The sequence below is a fragment of the Sinocyclocheilus anshuiensis genome, unplaced genomic scaffold (genome assembly GCF_001515605.1).
Source record: "Sinocyclocheilus anshuiensis isolate Anshui unplaced genomic scaffold, SAMN03320099.WGS_v1.1 scaffold1151, whole genome shotgun sequence".
Taxonomy (NCBI): Eukaryota; Metazoa; Chordata; class Actinopteri; order Cypriniformes; family Cyprinidae; genus Sinocyclocheilus; species Sinocyclocheilus anshuiensis.
Window position 1 is genome coordinate 728,857 of NW_015548202.1, and position 20,277 is coordinate 749,133.

Here is a 20,277-nt window from a genome sequence, read left to right on the forward strand (position 1 = left end):
TCCACATGTTTACATATGTTTATTACAGTGACTTTGAATTACCTAAAGTAGTGTGGTAAAGCAACAGATTTGTTTTTATATTTCTGCAATCTACTACTTTACTACTACTCTATCTGCTACTTTAGTTTGTGTGATTTGTTACTGACTTTCATATTAATGTTTACACCAGGCTTATTTAAACATAATTATTACATGCTTACAAGGTTGGAAATTCAACAAATCAGTCAATGTACTGTGATTGTAGTTGTTAAATAAAAATGTCATTCATATCAATTCATGCATCACCTAATTTCATCGTAACATATAGGGCCTACAGAAAAGAACATTTATGTTTAATCTGTCTAATAGTGTGTTGGTCATACTATACAATGACTTATAGCTTGTCTTTTTTGAATAATACAGAACATAACGAGCTTTAAAAAATAATTGCATATTAAATCGCAATAGCAATATTGGTAAAAAAAAAATCGCAATTAGATTCTTTTCCAAAATCGTTCAGCCCTACTGCATATGACAGTTATTGTGACTGGATTGATTCTGATTGTACTCTGGGTCATTTAGGGATAAAAGCTTTGTTCAGTCCTAAAGGGTCACTGCGTTTGTCTGAATCTAATGCTAAAATCAATCAAAAACACAACGGAAAACCCAATAGCTGCACTAAGTGTTCCAGCTGGCAGGAAAAACTGGACCAAAGTGGTTGGATTTTCATGGAACGTTTGGTGGTGATAGTCACAGCAGGTTATCAGAAGACCAAGATAATGAGATTATTTTGGTTCGAACAGAGACAGGAGGGGTTTCCAATCATTGTCTGTTCTCTGGGAGGGGTATCATTGTATTTCCTGTTTCAACAGGAAGTAACAGGCAGAATGCAGACAGAATTTTTTTCTCCTCTTTATTCTCTGAGGACTTTTATTTGTGCTCAAATCCCAGTGTTTATTCAGAATGATGCATGAAGAGGCTTCTGTGCCTGAACTCGTCCGAGGCCTTTATATGATCGCAGTGGAAGCCGAAGCATCTTTCAGTGTCTCAGTTACCAAGGAGATGAAGACAGAAGGGCTGCACTTCTGCACTGTAATTCACGTCCTGAAAGAGAGTGGGAGGAAACTCTGGAGATCACGAGAGAGAGAGAGAGAGAGAGAGAGAGACAGATGCTGTGGTGTCTTGAGCACTATTCACACACGATTAGTTTTCTAAATGACCTTTGAGTTTCACGTTTGAGTTGAGGTTTGCAGTAAATGCTGAATGTACTGTGAGTTTGGGTCACTTATAATAAAACATGCGGCAACCATCTTCCCAAACCTCTAGTGAGAAACATCTGTAAACTGAGTGTTGTCAACAAAACAGTTTTTTTTTTTTTTTTTTTTTAGAAATAAAAATTTTTTTTTTTTTTTTGCAGAAATAAAAATTAGTAGTTTTTAATGTTTGAAAAAGGAAAAAATTAGACAGCCATAAATATTACTGTTGTAATTTTACTGTAGCTGTAACTGTACTGTTGTTGTAGTTGTACTGGTAAATAAAATGTTATTATTTTTTATAAATAAAATATTGTTACTATTGTAATATTATTAAAAAATCAGGCATTTAAGAAAAATATAATTATTTTATTATACAGTTGTACTGCATTATTATTATTATTACTATTATTATTATTATTATTGTATTGTATTATATTATATACTTAAACCCATTTTTAGACTTCATATTTGTTTAATAACAATAATAATACAAATAAAAATTATAATAAGAATTATTATTATTATAAATAATAATAGTGATCATACATATTAAACAAAATAAGAAATGTTTCTATTGTAATATTTATCTATAAAAATTGTGTATTTAATGAAAATAATATAAATAATAATTATTTATAAGTTATTGCTGTTGATGTTGTTGTTAAAGTTGTTGACATATATGTCGCCAATTATTATTTCAATTTTATTTAAATTTTTTTAGCCAAATTATGCAGCTCTACAAACAAGCGTATAGCAAACCTGAAGTTTCTTTTTTTTTATTACATTTAAAATCACAGTCACAGTTTTTATCAGTTTTTATTTTTGCCCATTTCCCAAATTGAGCAGCCTTAGTGTTGCAGTATAATCACAAAATATTTTTCCAGATTGTGCAGCCCTACAAACAAGCACAGCAAACCTGCAGTTTTTATTAAAAAAACATTTTAAAATCAGAATCAGAATGAGCTTTATTGCCAGGTATGTTTACACATACGAGGAATTTGTTTTCGTGACAGAAGCTTCCACAGTGTAACAGAATGACAGAAAAAACTGAAAAAAAAAAAAATTAAATCACTTATCTTATCAGAAAAATCAGTTAATTTTTCCCCCAAATCTTACAGCCCTACCCACACCCTTTCTTAATTTTATTTATTTATTTATTTATTTAGTCATTTAGCAGACGCTTTTATCCAAAGCGACTTTCAAATGAGGACAGTAAAAGCAGTCAAAACTAAGAAAAGAGCAACAATATATAAGTGATATTGTATCACTTCCTGTGTGCTTTTAAAGTAGTTCTATTTGTAATAAAGGTAAAAAGCCCAACATATTTAACTTTTTGAAAAGTCTATAATCAGTGCATTCAGTTGTCTTTGTCAGAATGCATGTTGTCAGTAGTGCTTAATCAACTGCCAATATTGATTCTGTACTGATTAGTCTCACTCATGAGGCTCTGAGCTGAAGTGATTTGTTTCTAGAGGAAGAATGAATCTCCTCGTTGTGGTGTTGAGAACTCGTGGTGTGTCTGTAGATTGAGAGCAGAGCAGCTGTCTGGAGCTCCAGGGTTTCATTACTCAATGCTGCAGTTATTTCCTGCTCTGGCTCTGTTCGGGGCTGAAATGAGACGCCTTTGTGTGTCGACTTCATGCTATAAAACTGTGTTGTGCTGGGTTGATTGTGTTGTAGGTTCTGCTTTGCTTTGAGATAATGTAAATGTTCTGTAGCAGCGGGTCCGTGTTCATGTGGCTTTGAAACATCAGCTTACAATCAGCAACAAACCACTTAAACGATCAATACTGCTGAGTCAGACAGACTGACTCCCTTCCTGCTCTCTCTTTGCCCTACAGTGTCATTGATTCTGCTGCAAATACTCTAGAGCAGTGGTCGCCAACCCGTCGATCGCGATCGACTGGTAGATCTTTATCACTGTCCCAGTAGATCCCGAAAATAACAGTAAAATAAGTACAAAAATGCATTACATTTCTGGGGTTATATTAATGTATCACTGAAGGGAACTGTCTTGAGAAAAGTTTCGATGGCAATGGCATTTTCTTCTCCTCCGTATAAAGCGCAGCTCTGCTTTGTTTACAGCGGGAAACAATGAAACGCTATATTGCGGTCGGTTCATAAGCAGTGTTGCCAAGTCCGCGGTTTTCCCGCTGAATTGGGCTACTTTAACACCGTTGCCGAGGGTTGTTGTTCATGTCCGCGGGTTGAAGCGACCCCAATAACGTGATATTTAGCCCCTGCAAAAAAGAAAGAAAAGAAAATCTGAATTCTGAATCAGCTATGACTTAGATTAGGCTTAGATTAAAATACTAAATTAAAGGCCTCAAATTTGAAGCACAATCTGGGATGTCTTTTTCTATCAATTCTTCAATAGGTAGATCTTGTCTTCCATAAAGGCCGAGGTCAGGGATCTTGGGCCTAAAAAGGTTGGTGACCACTGCTCTAGAGCATATGTACAGTCACTAAAGGCACGTTCACATTTCACGTTCACTTTTTGAATGCTTGAGCTTTTTAAAACCATTATTATTATTATTATTATATTATTTGTTTTAAATGTTTTACAGTGAAATATTATAATATCATTGTTTGTTATTGTTTAATATTTTTATATAATAAATAAATAACTACATAAAACTTCTCCCAATGGTCTAGAAGTGCTAGAAAATGTATAAGCTCACCTTTAGGAAATGGAGAGTCTCCTGTATGTGCTCACAGACAAAATAAAAGTCAATAAATAATATTTATGAATAATACAATTTTATGAGGTGCATTTTTATTATATTATGCATTTAAACATAATGGTAATGTTTTGTTTATTCTAATCATGAGCTGCAGTTTTGTCATTTACCATTTTAAGTGCTTGAGCTCTTTAAAGTCGAGTATTATTATAATATCTTTTGTGTAAAATACTCTTTTTATTACTATTTTATGGTGGAATATTACAAGTGCAATATTTCACTGTTTAATATTTAAAAAAACTGAATAAATAATATTAATTAAAATTGTTATTTTAAAACTGTTACTAATTTATTAATAAATTAAAATTTATAAAAAAAACAGAAAAATTTACATTTATCGGCCGATACCGATATGGTGGCCGATTTTAGTGTGTAATATTTTAGAGTCGTTTTGATGTATATTTACCAAATTTATGGCCAAACTGTGCTGTCCTACAAATAAACACTTCAAATTCAAATCTGGCGTTTATTTGATTTTTTTTTTAAATCTCACAATTAAGATGTTTTTTCTTGTAAATCTCAAAATTGCAAGATTTCAGAAAATTGCAATAAAAACTTTTATAGCCTCAGAATTGGGAGATGTTACCCTGCAAGAATTGTAAAATATGAACTTATGATATGAACTTATGAAAAATATGAAAAAAGTATTTGAAAGTATTTAGAATTGTGAAAAGAAAAGTCAATTACCTTTTTTTTTTTTATTATTACATACCGGAAACAAAAGTCGTAATTACCTCTTAAATTTTTTTGTGTGTTGGAAGCAAGCTTCCATAGACTATTTATAGCCTTTTTGCCACAAAAAAAATATTTTTTGTGATATTTAACAGCACCACAGATGCATTACATAGAGCTTAACTAGTTTCATTACTCTAATCGCTGCATCTGTGTGGCTGGTAATGATGGTCCAGTTGCTATGGCAACAGCAGTATCTGTTTTGGTTGCAGTGAAGCACAATATCCTCTGTTCTCTCCTGAACGTCATGTTTGTCTTGACTAAATGGACGGAGAAAGCGCATTACGTCCAGAGCACTCAACAGTAAACGGCCCGTTATAACCCCGCTGTGCAGCATTCTGTCTCTCATGCCCTTTTTAACAGTTTTAAAATGGCTCTTAGTGGGTGAATCTCATGTTTGGATCGTATTTCAATTCAAAATCAAATGGGGACAAAATATACATTTTGCTTAAAGTAAATCTAAAGCATATTCTGTCGATCACAAGTATGTATTTTAGGGATGCACCGATATGAAAATTTTGGCCGATACCGATAATTCTCTTAATATATGAAAGCCGATAACCAGTATGTTGGCTGATAAATCTAATATCTAATATATCGGGCAAATGTTCTAATCGGTTCAATAACGATAACAGAAAAATTTACATTTATCGGCCGATACCGATATGGCGGCCAATATATCATGCATCCCTAATGTATTTTAGTGTGTAGTTGAAGTAGGCAAATTCCCCCTGAGCTTTGACCTGTTTTGCAGGTGTGTGATGAACGGAGACTCAGGTGCAGGGGTGGTGACGGCCCCCCCACCCACCAATCCCCCTCATAAGGAGCGTTATTTCGACCGTGTGGACGAGAGCAGCCCGGAGTACCAGAGAGAGAGGAACATGGCGCCGGATCTGCGGCAGGACTTCAACATGATGGAGCAGCGCAAGAGAGTCTCCATGATCCTGCAGAGTCCAGTGAGAGCGCAACACACACATTTAGATAAATATTCTGATAACACATGAAATAATAAAGATTTTTTAAATGATTTTGAAAGATGTCTCTTATCTACAGCATTCTGCATTTATTTGAGCAAAGATACAGTAAAATTGTGAACAAATTTTACAGTTTAAAATAAGTCAAATTTTCAGCATCATTACTCCAGTCTTCAGTGTCACATGATCCTTCAGAAATCATTCGGATATCAAGAAACATTTCTTATTATTATCATTGTTGAAAACAGTTGTGCTGCTTCATATTTTTGCAGAAGGTTTAAAAAAAGAAGGAAATAACACTTTTTTTTTTCCAGCAAGGACGCGTTAAGTTGATCAAAAGTGACAGTAAAGACATTTATAATGTTACAAAAGATTTCCATTTTAAATAAATGCTGTTCTTTTGAACTTTCTATTCATCTGTGAATCTGTTTCAACTGTTTTCAACATTGATAATAATCAGAAATGTGTCTTGAACAGCAAATCAGCATATTAGAATGATTTCTGAAGGATCATGTGACACTGAAGACTGGAGTAATGATGCTGAAAATTCAGCTTTGATCACAGGAATAAATGACATTTGAACAGATATTCACATAGAAAATATTAATATTAAAGATTAATAATAATTCACTGTTTTACTGTATTTTTGATTTTTGATCTTAATGCAGCCTTGGTGAGCAGAAGAGACTTCTTTCGTGAACATTAGCAAATCTTAGTTATCCCAAATGTTGAATGGTAATGTATAAGAATATGGATTGATTTGTTCTTGAAACTATGATATTATTGGTTAATTTTATATTTTTTAGCACTTACGTAACCTTGATTACATCAGCAGAAAGATGGACAGTTATTATATTTTGATGAAAGTTTATAAATACAAACATTTTTTCTTCAGAATAATGTGCACTGATTAATTACAAATAATACCAACCGTATTAAGAAAGTAAATAGTAATTTTTGATTTCATATTGTGAAAAATCCATTTATTTTGTTTATTAAAAGTCATTAATAGACTTTTGTTTTGTAATAATGCACATCTTCTGACTGAAACACAGTCTCTGGATTGTAAATCTGTGTTTGTTGATGACAGTTCATTGAGCTCTCAGTAATCCCCCTCGTGACTGACGTCTCAATATGCCCAGTGATCATATGTCTGTCTGCATATGTGTGTAAGTACAGAAGGGATTCTGTTTATGCAAGCGGACAGTCACAGACAGAATAAAGACATCTTTATCTGGGCAGGAATCGAGGGAGACACGGAAAGGCAGCTGATATTCACCCCTTCTTTACTCTTCTTGTACTCAGTGCTTGAAGGAATGAGAGAAACCAGCAATTCTCATACTTTTCAGGCCAAATACCATCTTCAATCAAGTACCACCTTCAAAGTTCCCTCTAATAATTTTCAGAATTGAGCAAATCTCTTTGAGTGCAAGTTAAAGTACATTTTAAAACTTCTCCCGATAAATAGTATTTAAATCAATTAAATGAGAATATTGTTTAGTTTTTTTATTGCTCAAATAAAATTTAAATATAAAAATAGTAAATGGTATAAAGTAAATTTAAATAGTAAAAAGTACATTTTAAAATATTTATATTTATTATTTATTTAGGTTTATCATGCAGGATGATAAAAATATAATTTTCAGTATTTTATTTATAGACATATAAATTTTTTTTGTACCTGTATTTCAAGTTTTGAGATTCCTGGTACCACAGTTTGAGACCCAAGAATTGATACAGCATTTAAAGTGGATTTTTATATACTGTATGAGCCACATGATGAATAAGTCACTGATATGTGGGTTGCGTTCAGACTCCAGATGCCGGCCTGTAGAAAGCGTTTCATGTTCTTGTTAACATACATTCATAAATTTTTAACGGCGCTTGACGGTGCCAGCCTGTGTCATTATCTCTCTGTCTTTCTCCAGTGAGGGGTTTATTGTGTGTTCAGCATGTTGCTGTAACATTAGTTGCACTTTAGTATCGACTTAAGAGCTGTTACAGGGTAGAGAGCTGTATTTGTCCAGCTAGTGGTCTTAATAGTCCTAATCTAAAGTAATTAGTCATGCTATTGCAGTAGTAAGGATATAAGTAACAAAACACTAAGCAGTCTTATTGAATTTTACAAAGTGTATGCCACAGACACAGATGTTTCCTCCAATTATGAGTCATGTTTAGTCACATCTAGAATGTGACTCTGTTGATTTGTTAACAACGCCCTAGCAACTGTATAGTTCTGGTTGTAATTGTGTGTTCTGTGTTTCAGGCGTTCTGTGATGAGCTGGAGTCTCTGATCCAGGATCAGATGAAGAAGGGGAAAAACCCCACCAGTTTACTTGCGCTGCAGCAGATCGCTGACTTCATGACCACCAGCGTCCCCACCGTGTACCCCGCCGGCCCTCAGGGAGGAATGGCAGCCCTCAACATGAGTGAGTGTGGGACTGTCCTGCGTTACTGTGTCTCTCAAGCAGTGTTACTTTAGTATCACTAATATACTAAAAATTATATTAAGATGTAGTTTTTTATTTAGATTTTTTTTTATGGGTCAAAGACGAAAAAGTGTAATACTGCTTAAATTGTTGTTGTTCTCCCCCCCCAATTAAAAACTTTTCTGTTTAATTTAATTGCAATTTTGTTTTTGTTTTTCTGAGCAAAAAATAAATATCATACATTTTCCCCTGATTTACAGAAGAGACCCACTAAAATGTCATTCAGTGTAACATTCTTGTCAGGCATATTTACAACAAAAATCAATTTATGACATTAAAAGACTAATTACTTTCACCCCAAATACTAATTAGTTGTAATTTTACATTTTTAAAATTTGCCACTATCCTAGGTTTTGGCCAGTTGTCAGTAAGAATTTTTTACTCATTTAAAACACAATAAAATTTAATATGCTCTCTTATTCTTTTATATATTTTAATATGTACACGTCAGAATAAGCATGTTGTTTGAATTTTTACATAAATATTGTGTTACACTGAATGACAATGTAACATTATTTCAACCAAATTTTGACATTTTATCCTCCAAAAACTTATTTGAAACCTTGAAAGTAGACACTTAAATTTAATGTGCTTTCTATGGACATAAAATCACTTTTGTAAGTCAGAGAATAATAAAAAAAAAAACATAGACCCGGCTAGAACAAGTGATACAAAATTGTGAAAGGGCGTTCCTGTAGCGATACCAGTACAATATCTCACGGTTCTCAACCAATCAGATTTGAGAACCAGAACGAACTGTTGTATAAATATATATATATATTTGTTATATATTGTAATTTTAGTTTCAGTTAAAAGTTTTAGTAATTTTGTTTTTGTCAATTTTTTTTAGCATTATTAATATGCTATTATAGTTTTTATTATTTTGAATTAGTTTTTCTTTTTTTATATTTTCCATTTTCATTTTATTTAGTTGTAGTAATTTATTTTTCATTTTTATTAGTTTTGTGTTTTTTTTTCTATCCCCAAATATGTTATTTAAATATACAACTGAAAAAAATAGACATGTTAAGTATATGGTTTTTATTTACCTATTTAGTTTTGTTTATTTTAGTACTTAAAGGTAAACTAAATAAAAATTAGAAATGTTGAATTGGCAACTAAAATAAAAAGTTTTATTTTTTAATATACTTTTTTAATCTTTAATAAATGGCAAAACAGCTCTAATAGATGTAATATTTTTAATTTGTTTTTTATTTTAATCTTAAAATTTTAGTATTTTTGTTGTTTGTCTTTTTTTTTTTTTTTATCTATCTGTATAGTTTTAATTTTAAGTTATTTCAGTACTTTAACTTTTTTTCCTTTAACATTTAAGTACCTAAAATATTTAGGGTTTTAGTTTTAATTCATGATAATAACCCTGTTGTAAAGTATAAAGTATATATATATATTTTATGTAGAAATGGCAGAACAGCCCTAATGGACGTTTGTGTGTGTGCTTAGGTTTGGGGATGGTGACTCCAGTGAATGATCTGAGAGGTTCAGACTCCATCGCTTATGAGAAAGGAGAGAAGCTCTTGCGCTGTAAACTTGCTGCGTTTTACCGCCTGGCCGACCTTTTTGGCTGGTCTCAGCTCATCTACAACCACCTGACGGTGAGTTAGTCACCAACATATACAACACAACTCCGCAGGACATGTTATATGTGGGATTTTCAGTCAAACCTGTCTTCCTCTCTCTCCTCAGGTCCGGCTGAACTCTGAACAGGAGCGTTTTCTGATTGTCCCTTTCGGGCTTCTGTACAGTGAAGTCACTGCCTCCAGTTTGGTAACCATTTCTTTGTTTTTCTTGGCCATCTGAGAACGTGACTGACGTCAGCCTATAAATGCTGAAAGATATTATCATTTAGTGTAATATAATGCAGTGTACTACTTCTTGGAGGTAAATATTTGTATTTAGCAGTGTTGTCTGTGTCTTCAGGTCAAGATTAACCTGCAGGGGGAGATCGTAGACAGAGGCAGCACTAATCTAGGTGTAAATCAGGCTGGATTCACCCTTCACTCCGCCATCTACGCTGCCCGACCGGACATCAAGTGCATAGTGCACATTCACACGCCCGCTGGCGCCGCGGTATGAGCTGGAAACTCATCTCACATTAAACCTTTCCAATTAATTCATATAAAAGTAAAAGAGATACAGTGCAAAATGTATTTATTTGTGACCAATTAAAAATAATGTTCACATGTCTATATTTTGAGTCTCATTTCAATTTAGTGAATTTTAACATAAATGAATAGATTTATGAATAAAACTGCAGTGAAATTAGTGCATAAATAGTGCAAAATGTATTTTTTCATTTAAGTTTATTAAAATTAGACATGAAGTGCACCTCAACATATAAAAGTGGATAAAATTAAATCATGAAGTATTATATGGATTGTTGCAAGAAAGAAATACAGTGAAATGAGAGCATGAATAAATAGTGCAAAATGTTAACTGATTAAAAAGAAAAGAAATATGGTGCTACATGTTTATTTGTGTTCACATTTCATCCATTGTCATATACAGATTGCAACATTTTATGTAATATTTCATAATTTAAGTTTGTCTACTGTTGTATTTTGAGGTGCATTTCATGTCTCATTTCAGTTTAATACACTTAAATTAATAAAATCCATGAATAAAAATACAATGAAATAAGAGCATTAATAAATAGTGCATTCATAAATTTCTTAATTTAGGTTCAGTAAAATGAAATGAAACCTGAAATGCAACTGAAAATGTAATAGTGGACAAAATTAAATTATGAAACATTATGTGAAATACAATGAAATTAAATAAAAATATAGTATAATTTCAATATTTTGCACTATTTATGCTCGCATTTCATGGTATTTTTAGACATGAATTAATTTAAGTTTGTTAAAATGAAATGAGACACAAAATGCACCTCAAAATATAACAACGACCAAAATTAAAATAAGAAATATATGAAATTATGAAATGAAAAAAGATTACTATGAAATGGGAGCAGAAATAAATAGTGCAAAATGTATTTATTTCATTAAAACATTTCATGATAAATATATTCCATGGTATGTTTATTTTAATTTGGTCTGTTTTATACATATTAAGCATTTGAATGATTTGCCTCCAGGTGTCTGCCATGAAGTGTGGTCTGCTGCCCATTTCACCCGAGGCTCTGTCGCTGGGCGAGGTGGCGTACCACGATTACCACGGTATCCTGGTGGATGAGGAGGAGAACATCCTCATACAGAAGAACCTGGGTCCCAAGAGCAAGGTACCATATACACACAGATTAAAGGACTATAGCACTTTATGTTGAACTTCTAGCTTCAGGCTTATCCGGTTTTATGTTGTATAAATCTGTGCACTGAAATCATTGTTTGTGAAAAACCATCATCTGATGTTAAAATCACACGCACCTTATGCATTTCCAGAAAGTGATGAGTAGAATGAATGTTGTCCAAAACGAATTGTACAAATCTAGTTATAAATAAAAGGTCTAAACATTGTGAAAATAGAAATGACTGTATATACAAGATCTTGAATTGGTCGCACAAGACTCATATTTTATAATAATTGAAAGATGGAGAATTGCCTGTATGTGGTTTTTATAAGGCTTCACTATAGGCTTGACTGTACAGTATATTTTATAGGAATGACCATAAAATTAGGCAACAGTTTTATTAGGAACTTCATTAATGAACATTTTTAAAACCTTTCTTGAAAAATGTTAGATTTCCTATCATATATCAATAAAAAAAAAAACCTTTTTTAATATAACTTTTTGTATGTAATTCATTGTTATGATTATTTTAAATTGTATTACTCTTGAGTTTGCCATTAATGTAACATTTCTTCTTGATATGGTTTTAAATAATTAAATCAATAATTGTTTGTATGTTCAGGTGTTGATTTTGAGGAATCACGGTCTGGTGACTGTTGGAGAAACAGTTGAAGAGGCATTTTATTACATTCACAACCTGGTCACAGCCTGTGAGATTCAGGTAACCATCTACACCTATAAAACGTTTAATTTGCTTTTAAAATTGAGAACTTTTAATTTGTGAAATGAATGGGTTTAAACCTCCTGTAAGGCCTGAAATATGAAATAATAGTCAGAAAAATCTATTTTTTGAAAATGGATTTTCTTTAAATGCAACAGTTTATTTTGAACCTGTTAAAAAATCTAAAAAAAAAAAAAAAAAAGTTGCTTAAGTGTTTTTTGTTGAGTATCATATTTGATCCATCAGGCTTTTATGGCTCATATAGTCTGATAAAGTGAGAATATGGAGGAAAAATGAGTATGAAAGATCTTTATAACAGTATAGCAGATACTTAGATAAAATGAAAAATACCAGTTGTCGCTCTATTACATGCTATGCAGTAGAATGCTGATTGAGAGATGAAGAAATAAATGCTCCTCAGAAGATGTGAGATGTTCTGGAGGCTTGTGAAGATCATTCCTCCGCTGAGGAACAGTGAAAGTAAAGCTTCTGGAAACAAACGCTCCTCAAAAGATCCTGATGATCAGATTTGAGACGCACTGATTTTTCTAAAAAAAATGATTGATGGAGAATCAAAGTAAAGCCGAACTGCTTCAGTCCAGTGTTCATCCGGAGATATTACTAACAATATTTTTATATGAATTTTTTCCAAGCTTTAACAGAACACTTTATACAATTAAGGTTATATCTTTTCCCCCATGATGACCCTTACCGCCAAAATAATTAAACAAACAAACAAACTAAAATAAAATTACAAAAACAATAATAAGAATAAACAATTTAAAAAGAGTTAAAACAAAATAAAATACAAGATAAACTTTACAATATTGTACACATTTACAAACTGACATTTTCATTGTAGGAATAATACAAATAAATAAATAATAAACAAATAAATAACTACCTAGATAATAATACAATTCAGTGCTCTTCATAGTGGTCTTTACATAAATGTAAAACCAATCAACACTCCAAAGAGAAAGGAAAAATTGAAATAGCATCATATGACCCCTTTAATCACAAGCAGAAGGGGAATGTTTGTACAATCATATTTACTTGCTAAAAAAGTCAAAACTATCAATTAGATGACAGAAGGCATGGAGTAGATTGTGTGTGTGTAACAAGTTTTGATCATTAACAGTATGCTCTCCGGTCTGAAATTGCAGGTGCGCACCCTCGCCAGTGCAGGGGGTCCTGACAACCTGGTTATGTTGGACCCAAGCAAGTATAAATCCCGGCCACGCCACCTCGAGCCGGTTGGAGACGGGTCGAGCTCGCACCCGAAGTGGCAGATCGGGGAGCAGGAGTTTGAGGCTTTGATGAGGATGCTGGATAATCTGGTAGGCTAGGGACCAAACTCTTCTTTATTGCGTCTTTTTTGACCCAACATATGACTGGGTATCTCTTTTCACAGGGCTACAGGACTGGTTATCCGTACCGTTGCCCGGCGCTGCGTGATAAAGCTAAAAAGTACAGTGACGTTGAGATTCCCCCGTCAGCCACGGGCTACTCATATGCAGAGGACAGTGACTCGGGTGCACGCTCCCCGTTAAAGCACAGCTTTCAGCGGCAGCAGCGGGACAAGACCCGCTGGCTAGCCGCCGGGCGGCCCGACGAATCGGCAGAAGAGGGGCAGGATGGCAGCGGTAGCCCCAAGGCGAAGACTAAGGTGTGGACGAACATAACACACGATCACGTCAAACCCTTGCTGCAGTCTCTCTCGTCCGGTGTCTGCGTGCCAAGCTGTATTACCAACTGCTTGGTCTGTGCCAACCTTATTGTTCATAGTTTAGAAACGTACTGCTACAGAGCTAGAGAGGGCAGCTGGATAGCACCCCGACACCAGGGCAAAAAACACACTCACCCAAGTGGCTTTGGGTGTGTTTGCCGTTTTATAACTGTAGAGTCATTTCCTCTTGCAAATATTGCTTTTTTTTCTTCCTCTGACTTCTTAAGGCAAAACACCCCAGGTGAATAGGGTAAAAAAAAAAAACTAATAGTTACCAGCATACAGAGTTATTATAATTAGCTAAAACTAAAAACAAAAAATTGCTTGAAATAAATTAAACTGTAATAATAATATATGAAAAGCCTTGTTAGTTGCAAAGGCGACATATCTCATTTTCATAACTAAAAATAAAACTGCATGAAAATTAATAAAAAATATAGGCATATTTAAAAAAAAACTATAAAAATGAAAACACAACAAAATTGCAAAAATTTAAACAAATTAAAATGGAAACAGAAAATATACAAATTAAAACTAATTTAATATATTAATATAATTTAATAGTATCTCTGTGATACTAAAATAACACTGACACCAATCTTCTACAGTTGATTGATTACATTAAGAATTGCAAAAAATTAAAAACAAAAAAAATAATAAAATATAAATATATTCTAAGTTTTCTGAAATGTTATGTTTATATAGCAATATCTAAAACACATCATCTAATGAAATATGCACTAATTTGCATACATTTCCAGGTTCATTTCATTTTGTGACCTATTTGAGTTAAAGGTGAAATTCGATTTCTCTTTTTATCACCCCATAACTCAGAAAATACTGCCAACAGCCAGAAAAAAATAAATTTTCACCATGTTTAGGAATAAAATGTTATATAAATCAGTGTGAAAATCAGAAGAAAAAAAAACTTTATAAAACCTGGAACATGTATTGAAATTGAAATCTGCAGACACAAATAGATAAGGTGCAATAAAATAAACACTTAAAAGTGTGTTTTGGATTTCTATCCACTAGTTTGAAACAGCATGTTATGAGAAATCAAATAACCCCAAAATCTCAATAATGACCAGTGCAAATGTTTTTTGTTTTTTTGTGTCCGTAGTGTCTTGCCTTAAGATTCACACTGATTTTGATTGCTTGATCACTCATTTAACCAACCTGTTACTCATAACTGTCTTTTCCGATCTGAGGGGAAGAAAATTTCTCCATTGCTTCCTATCATTCCTCTCTAGACAGGTTGGTATGTCAATCACAGTGGCAAGCTCCTCCCCCTCTCTCACCATTGGTCGAAGGGGTGTCAGGGTTCTTTCCGGCTGCTCAGTGCATGCTGTGTTGCATGATTGATCAGATGCGTTGTGGATCTTCTCCTGGAGGACCGGGAGGGTGTGGCATGTGCACAAAGTGGGTGTGGCTAATCCTTACTGCTGCTGTGGATTTTCCTCCCGTTTCTGTTGTTGCTTATTTCAGTTATTGCTTTATTTCGCACATTTTGTAAACGTTTGTGTTTTAATGGAGACGTTACTCCATTTGAACGGTTTCTTCAGAGCTTTTTAAAATAAGTAACTATCACAGGAAGCCTTGAAAAGAGGCTTTTTGTGTGGCTAATGTACTTCCTGTGTACTTAGACGCAGCGTTTAAGACAGCTGAGATACTTCACTACAGTAGAAGACGTTTATGATTTTAGATGCTTCTTTGCTTCAGAAGAAAGTGCTCTTTAGCTAAAAGCCTGTCTCCATGTCTTATTTCAGAAACATCAGAAAGCATTAGAGAGAATCCCAGAAAAAATGGTCGTATTTCATCCAAAAATCATTACAGAAAATATGAAATTGTATTTTGCATAGAAAAAATAAAATCTAATTTTAGGACCATTAAGATGCATAAATTATTTGCCTCAATTATTTGCCTTGTGACATTATTTTCATGACAGTTAAGCCCCATTTTATTGCATTTCCGCTACTGGTAACTAGGCAAATGCACTGCTTAATTGCCATGAAATTAATGTCATAATGAAAAAAAAAAGGTTTCTGAAAACAGGCTTAATTAATTATGCATTGTGTTCTTTCTATTTTGAAAGCATTTTGATCAATGTAGTACAAATTAACATTTGTTATGCTTTCAACTCCTATAGGACTTTTTTTTTTATTTGATTAGCTCATGAAGATTTTTAATGACCTGATTTAGTTGGTTAATTTTTAATTTAATTGCTAAATAATTGCTATAAACCTTTTGTATTTTATTATTATTTTTATATTTAGCTGCATTTTAACATGTTTTCTGCCATGAAAATAGCTGACATGGCATTAAATTAATTAGACTAGCAAATCTTTCAATTTTAGGGTGAAATATGAAATGTTTTTGATAGTTTTTGCCTAGATGTAGGGCTGCAGCTAAAAAGGCTGCTAAGGAAAAAACAAAATACATTTCTTTGAAGGCAACCTAGGAATGTCAGAGAAATTGCAGCTCTATCTGTGGGAGAAAACGCTCGGCTGCTTATATTTATGGAGTCGTGGCTTGCCGTTTGATGACTCCATGTTCTTTCCTTAAACTGCTTAAAAACATTTGTGTTGGCTTTTTCATTTCTCTTTTCTATTTTTATGAGTTTCCTTTTCCTCCTCCTGAATTGGACTTACCTTTTCCTGAACTCTTCCTGAGCATGAGTGTATTTTAACTTTCAAATTTCAAAATCATCCAAAAAAAAAAAAGGAAAAAACATTGGTTCATGAGTGGTTGTTAACTCTCCGAACGATTGTCTCTAGTTGGGGGAGAGCGTGTTGTGTTGTGGGGCTCTAATCGTGATCAGTGAGTATTTCATGTTTATGTGTTCATCCCATGTGCCCCGTTTCTCCAGCGCCCATACGGAAGCCCTTCCTCATGACTTTTGGTTCCGTGCTGAAAGCATTTATTTCATTTTGGTAAAAGCAAGTAACTCATTGGCTACTCATGCTATTCTTACCCAGGCCAAATGCTAACTATCTTTGCTTCAAAAATATTTAGTACTTGCTGTTAATCTTTATTTGAAATTTACAGTCCATTAATTCCGTGTATCAGAGCTTTTGGAGTAAACCTCCCAAACCTTAAGCTGAAACTTCACAAACTGAAGTTTATCTTTTACTTGTATGTTTTAAGAAAAGTTGGGCATAAATCTGTCCTTCCTTACAGAGTCTGTGTGTGTGTGTGTGCTTTTCTCTCTCTTACAGTGTGTGTGCAGGGTTTGACATTATTCTTTCCAGATACTTGACTGTCAGACAAGCACAACAAATAATTTTCTGTTGCTTATACTTTTGAATAATCTTTTAAGAATAATGTTTAATAATGTTTTAAATAGGTCATCATTTAGCAATTAATTTAAAAATGATGCCTTAATATGTTTGTTTGTAACTTCAATCAACATTTTTAGTTTGAGTTAGTTTAGTTTGCAAATTGTTGTGTAATATAAGTTACATGAAATATATTTATGTATTGCTTTTCACAATGCACATTTTCAGAGCATCATTACAGAAAAAATATTGCAGTAATAATGTCTTAAATTAGTACAAATGTAGCAGTTCAATTTAAAAAACGCCTTTATGTATAACTTGTCACACTTGGTTGTGTAATCTCACAAGTCAATTTAAATGTATTCATCTAGCGCTTTTCACAATGCTCATTGTCTCAAAGCAACTTTACAGCAAATAATTTCTTAAACAAGTCAACATTTATCAATTCATTTAAATGATGCCTTAATATATTTTTCTGTAATGTCATTTGACATTTTCACTTATCCTGGTTTGTTGTTTAGTTGCAAATTATATCACAGTTAGTTGTGTAATCCCAAAAGTCAAGTTAAATGTATTTATAATGCACACTTTTCACAATGTCTCAAAGCAGCGTTACACAAAAATATTGCTGTAATGTCTTACATAGGGCAGTATTTAGCATATTTGTCTAACATGGTTTTTGTGCTTGTCCTGGACAGTATTAATGTTGAACTATGTGTGTGTGTGTGTGTGTGTGTGTGTGTGTGTGTGTGTGTGTGTGTGTGGTCCACTGCCTAAACACAAGAACAGCTTCTTCCTCACCACCCCACCTCACTCCTGCCTCCCTCGTGGTCTATCATCCTCTTAAATCTTCTGTTTTTCTCTGTCTGTGCTCTTTTCTTTCTTTTCTTTTTAGCTTTTTCTGTCCTTACTCTATGCCCAACGGCAGTATCAATGATGATGAGGGCCGTGGCTCCCATGACACTGATGTTAAATAAAGTTTATAGAGCTAGTTATATTTATAATCAGATTTATTCTGGTGAATGTCAATAAATGCAGACTCCAAGTGGTATAATATGATATTTTATTGGTACGAGTTTAAGTTTATCTTAAGGTAATTTTTACTAATGAATTACTTTGGAAATTTTGAATTTAGAATTTTTGTGCGTTACAATGTTGCACAAGGAGTTTCAAATTTTCAAATGTACATCATCATTGGTTCGTTGCTCAGTGGACCATTATAATTGACCAGTTATGTTATAGATCTGATTTGTGTTTATTTGGTATTGTTTGAGAGGCATGAATTAATCTTTTGTTAAATATTTTTTATTTGATTTATTTCAAATTTTCTTTAGTTTTGGTTTATTTGAATGGCTTTGCTTTGATAATTTCAGTGGACTAAGGAGGACAGTCTCCGACAGGCAGCTGTGGCCAATCAGTTTGTCCCTATGAACACCAACCCCAAAGAAGTCCAAGAGATGCGCAACAAGGTCTGAACCTTTCTATCATTTAGATTAACGACATTTCGATGATGATGCAAAAACTGTATTAAAGGAATACTTCAACCAAAAATTAAAATTTGCTGACAACTTCCTCACCCTCAGGTCATCCAGGATGTAGATGATTTTGGTTTTTCATCAGATTTGGAGAAATGTAGCATTGCATCACTTGCTCAGCAATGGATGCTCTGCAGTGAATGGGTGCCGTCAGAATGAGAGTCCAAACAGCTGATAAAAACATCACAATAATCCACAAGTCATCCACACCACTCCAGTCCATCAGTTAACATCTTCAGAAGACAAAACCTTAAACAAATCCATCATTAAGACATTTTTAACTTCAAACTGTTGCTTCTGGCTAAAATACCTAAAATCCTCCATCCAAAATATGGCTTTCTCTCTAGTGATAAAGTGGTCTGGTCTGAATCAGGAGAGAAATCTGCACAGATCAAGCACCGTTTACAAGCCAAAACAGTTTAAAAACAAATATGTTGGTCCATTTTCATGTGAGAGGACAACTGGAGCCATTTCCTATTGTCCCCTCACATCAAAATGCTCCAAAATATTAAAGCTTTCTCTAGTGAAAGTCCAAAACAGTTTATTATGGATTATAGACTCGTATTTTGGCTGGAAGCAACCAAAATTAAGATACCTTACTGATAGATTTGTTTCTTACAAACTTGCAGCTTTTGGCTTCACAATATATTAACTGATGGACTGGAGTGGTGTGGATTATTGTGATGTTTTTATCAGCTGTTTGGACTCTCATTCTGACGGCACCCATTTCTCCAAATCTGATGAAGAAACAAACTCATCTACTTCTTGGACGGCCTGAGGATGTGGACATTTTCAGCACATTATCATTTCTGGGTGATGTTTTGTAAATTGTATATTAAACTGCTGTCTTTTATCATATTTCCGTAGTTATAGTTTCATATTAACAGTGATTTTTACCTCCCTCAGATCCGTGAGCAGAATCTGCAGGACAAAAAGACGGCAGGTCCACAGTCGCAGGTGCTCACGGGTGCCATGGTGGACCGTTCGTATGTCCAGGTGAGTCTGGCACATCTGCACTTCTGTTCCTCCCCATAGATCCAACATATTCTGTTACTGGCGTTATTACAGTGTGTGTAACCGTTGAATTGTGTCTTTTGACCCCAGAGAATGACTATATGGCACGTAAGTAAACCACACGACCAGCAAGCCAGAGCTGTGTCCATTTTCTTTTGTTCTGATTGGTTTGCAGTGCCATGTTTGCCCTTTTTCTTTCATTTTTCTGTTGGATTCATTGACTGTAATAGAAACTAAACAGGATGATACTGTTGTAAATTAAATTTTTCATAACACATGCAATAATAATTCTGCATGTCTCACATGACATTTGCCGCCCTGAGCTGCTAGTCAGACCAGTTGTGTCTGTATAACTAATGTTTTACTCTCTTGTATTTTTATTAAAAATAATTAACTATTTACTTAATTTTTACTAGTTCTAGAAGTATTTTTCTGTTAAATTTCTCCATAGGTGTTAAAAAAGAAAAAAGAAAAAGAAAAAAAAAAAAAAAAAAAAAAATTTTATTAATTTATTTATTACATTTTATATTATCATCTCAAAAATGGATCGGCATTTTCTAT

At 33.5% G+C, this 20,277-nt stretch overlaps 1 protein-coding gene across 7 annotated transcripts in view; it reads left to right on the forward strand.

The window, feature by feature from the left end:
* add1 (adducin 1 (alpha)) overlaps window positions 1-20,277 on the forward strand; it is a 40,329-nt gene that overhangs the window by 8,831 nt on the left and 11,221 nt on the right. For 4 of the 7 annotated variants that reach the window (XM_016440092.1, XM_016440093.1, XM_016440097.1 and 1 more), the window contains exons 2-13: window positions 5,463-5,664; window positions 7,949-8,111; window positions 9,633-9,784; window positions 9,876-9,956; window positions 10,110-10,259; window positions 11,287-11,430; window positions 12,062-12,160; window positions 13,327-13,500; window positions 13,575-13,829; window positions 18,541-18,636; window positions 19,609-19,698; window positions 19,807-19,824. In XM_016440092.1, coding sequence (XP_016295578.1) covers window positions 5,470-5,664; window positions 7,949-8,111; window positions 9,633-9,784; window positions 9,876-9,956; window positions 10,110-10,259; window positions 11,287-11,430; window positions 12,062-12,160; window positions 13,327-13,500; window positions 13,575-13,829; window positions 18,541-18,636; window positions 19,609-19,698; window positions 19,807-19,824 — 1,617 coding nt within the window. In that variant the 5' untranslated portion in view covers window positions 5,463-5,469. Of the gene's footprint in view, window positions 1-5,462; window positions 5,665-7,948; window positions 8,112-9,632; window positions 9,785-9,875; window positions 9,957-10,109; window positions 10,260-11,286; window positions 11,431-12,061; window positions 12,161-13,326; window positions 13,501-13,574; window positions 13,923-18,540; window positions 18,637-19,608; window positions 19,699-19,806; window positions 19,825-20,277 lie in introns of all 7 variants that reach the window. The other 3 variants (XM_016440094.1, XM_016440098.1, XM_016440096.1) reach the window with 2 other exon arrangements.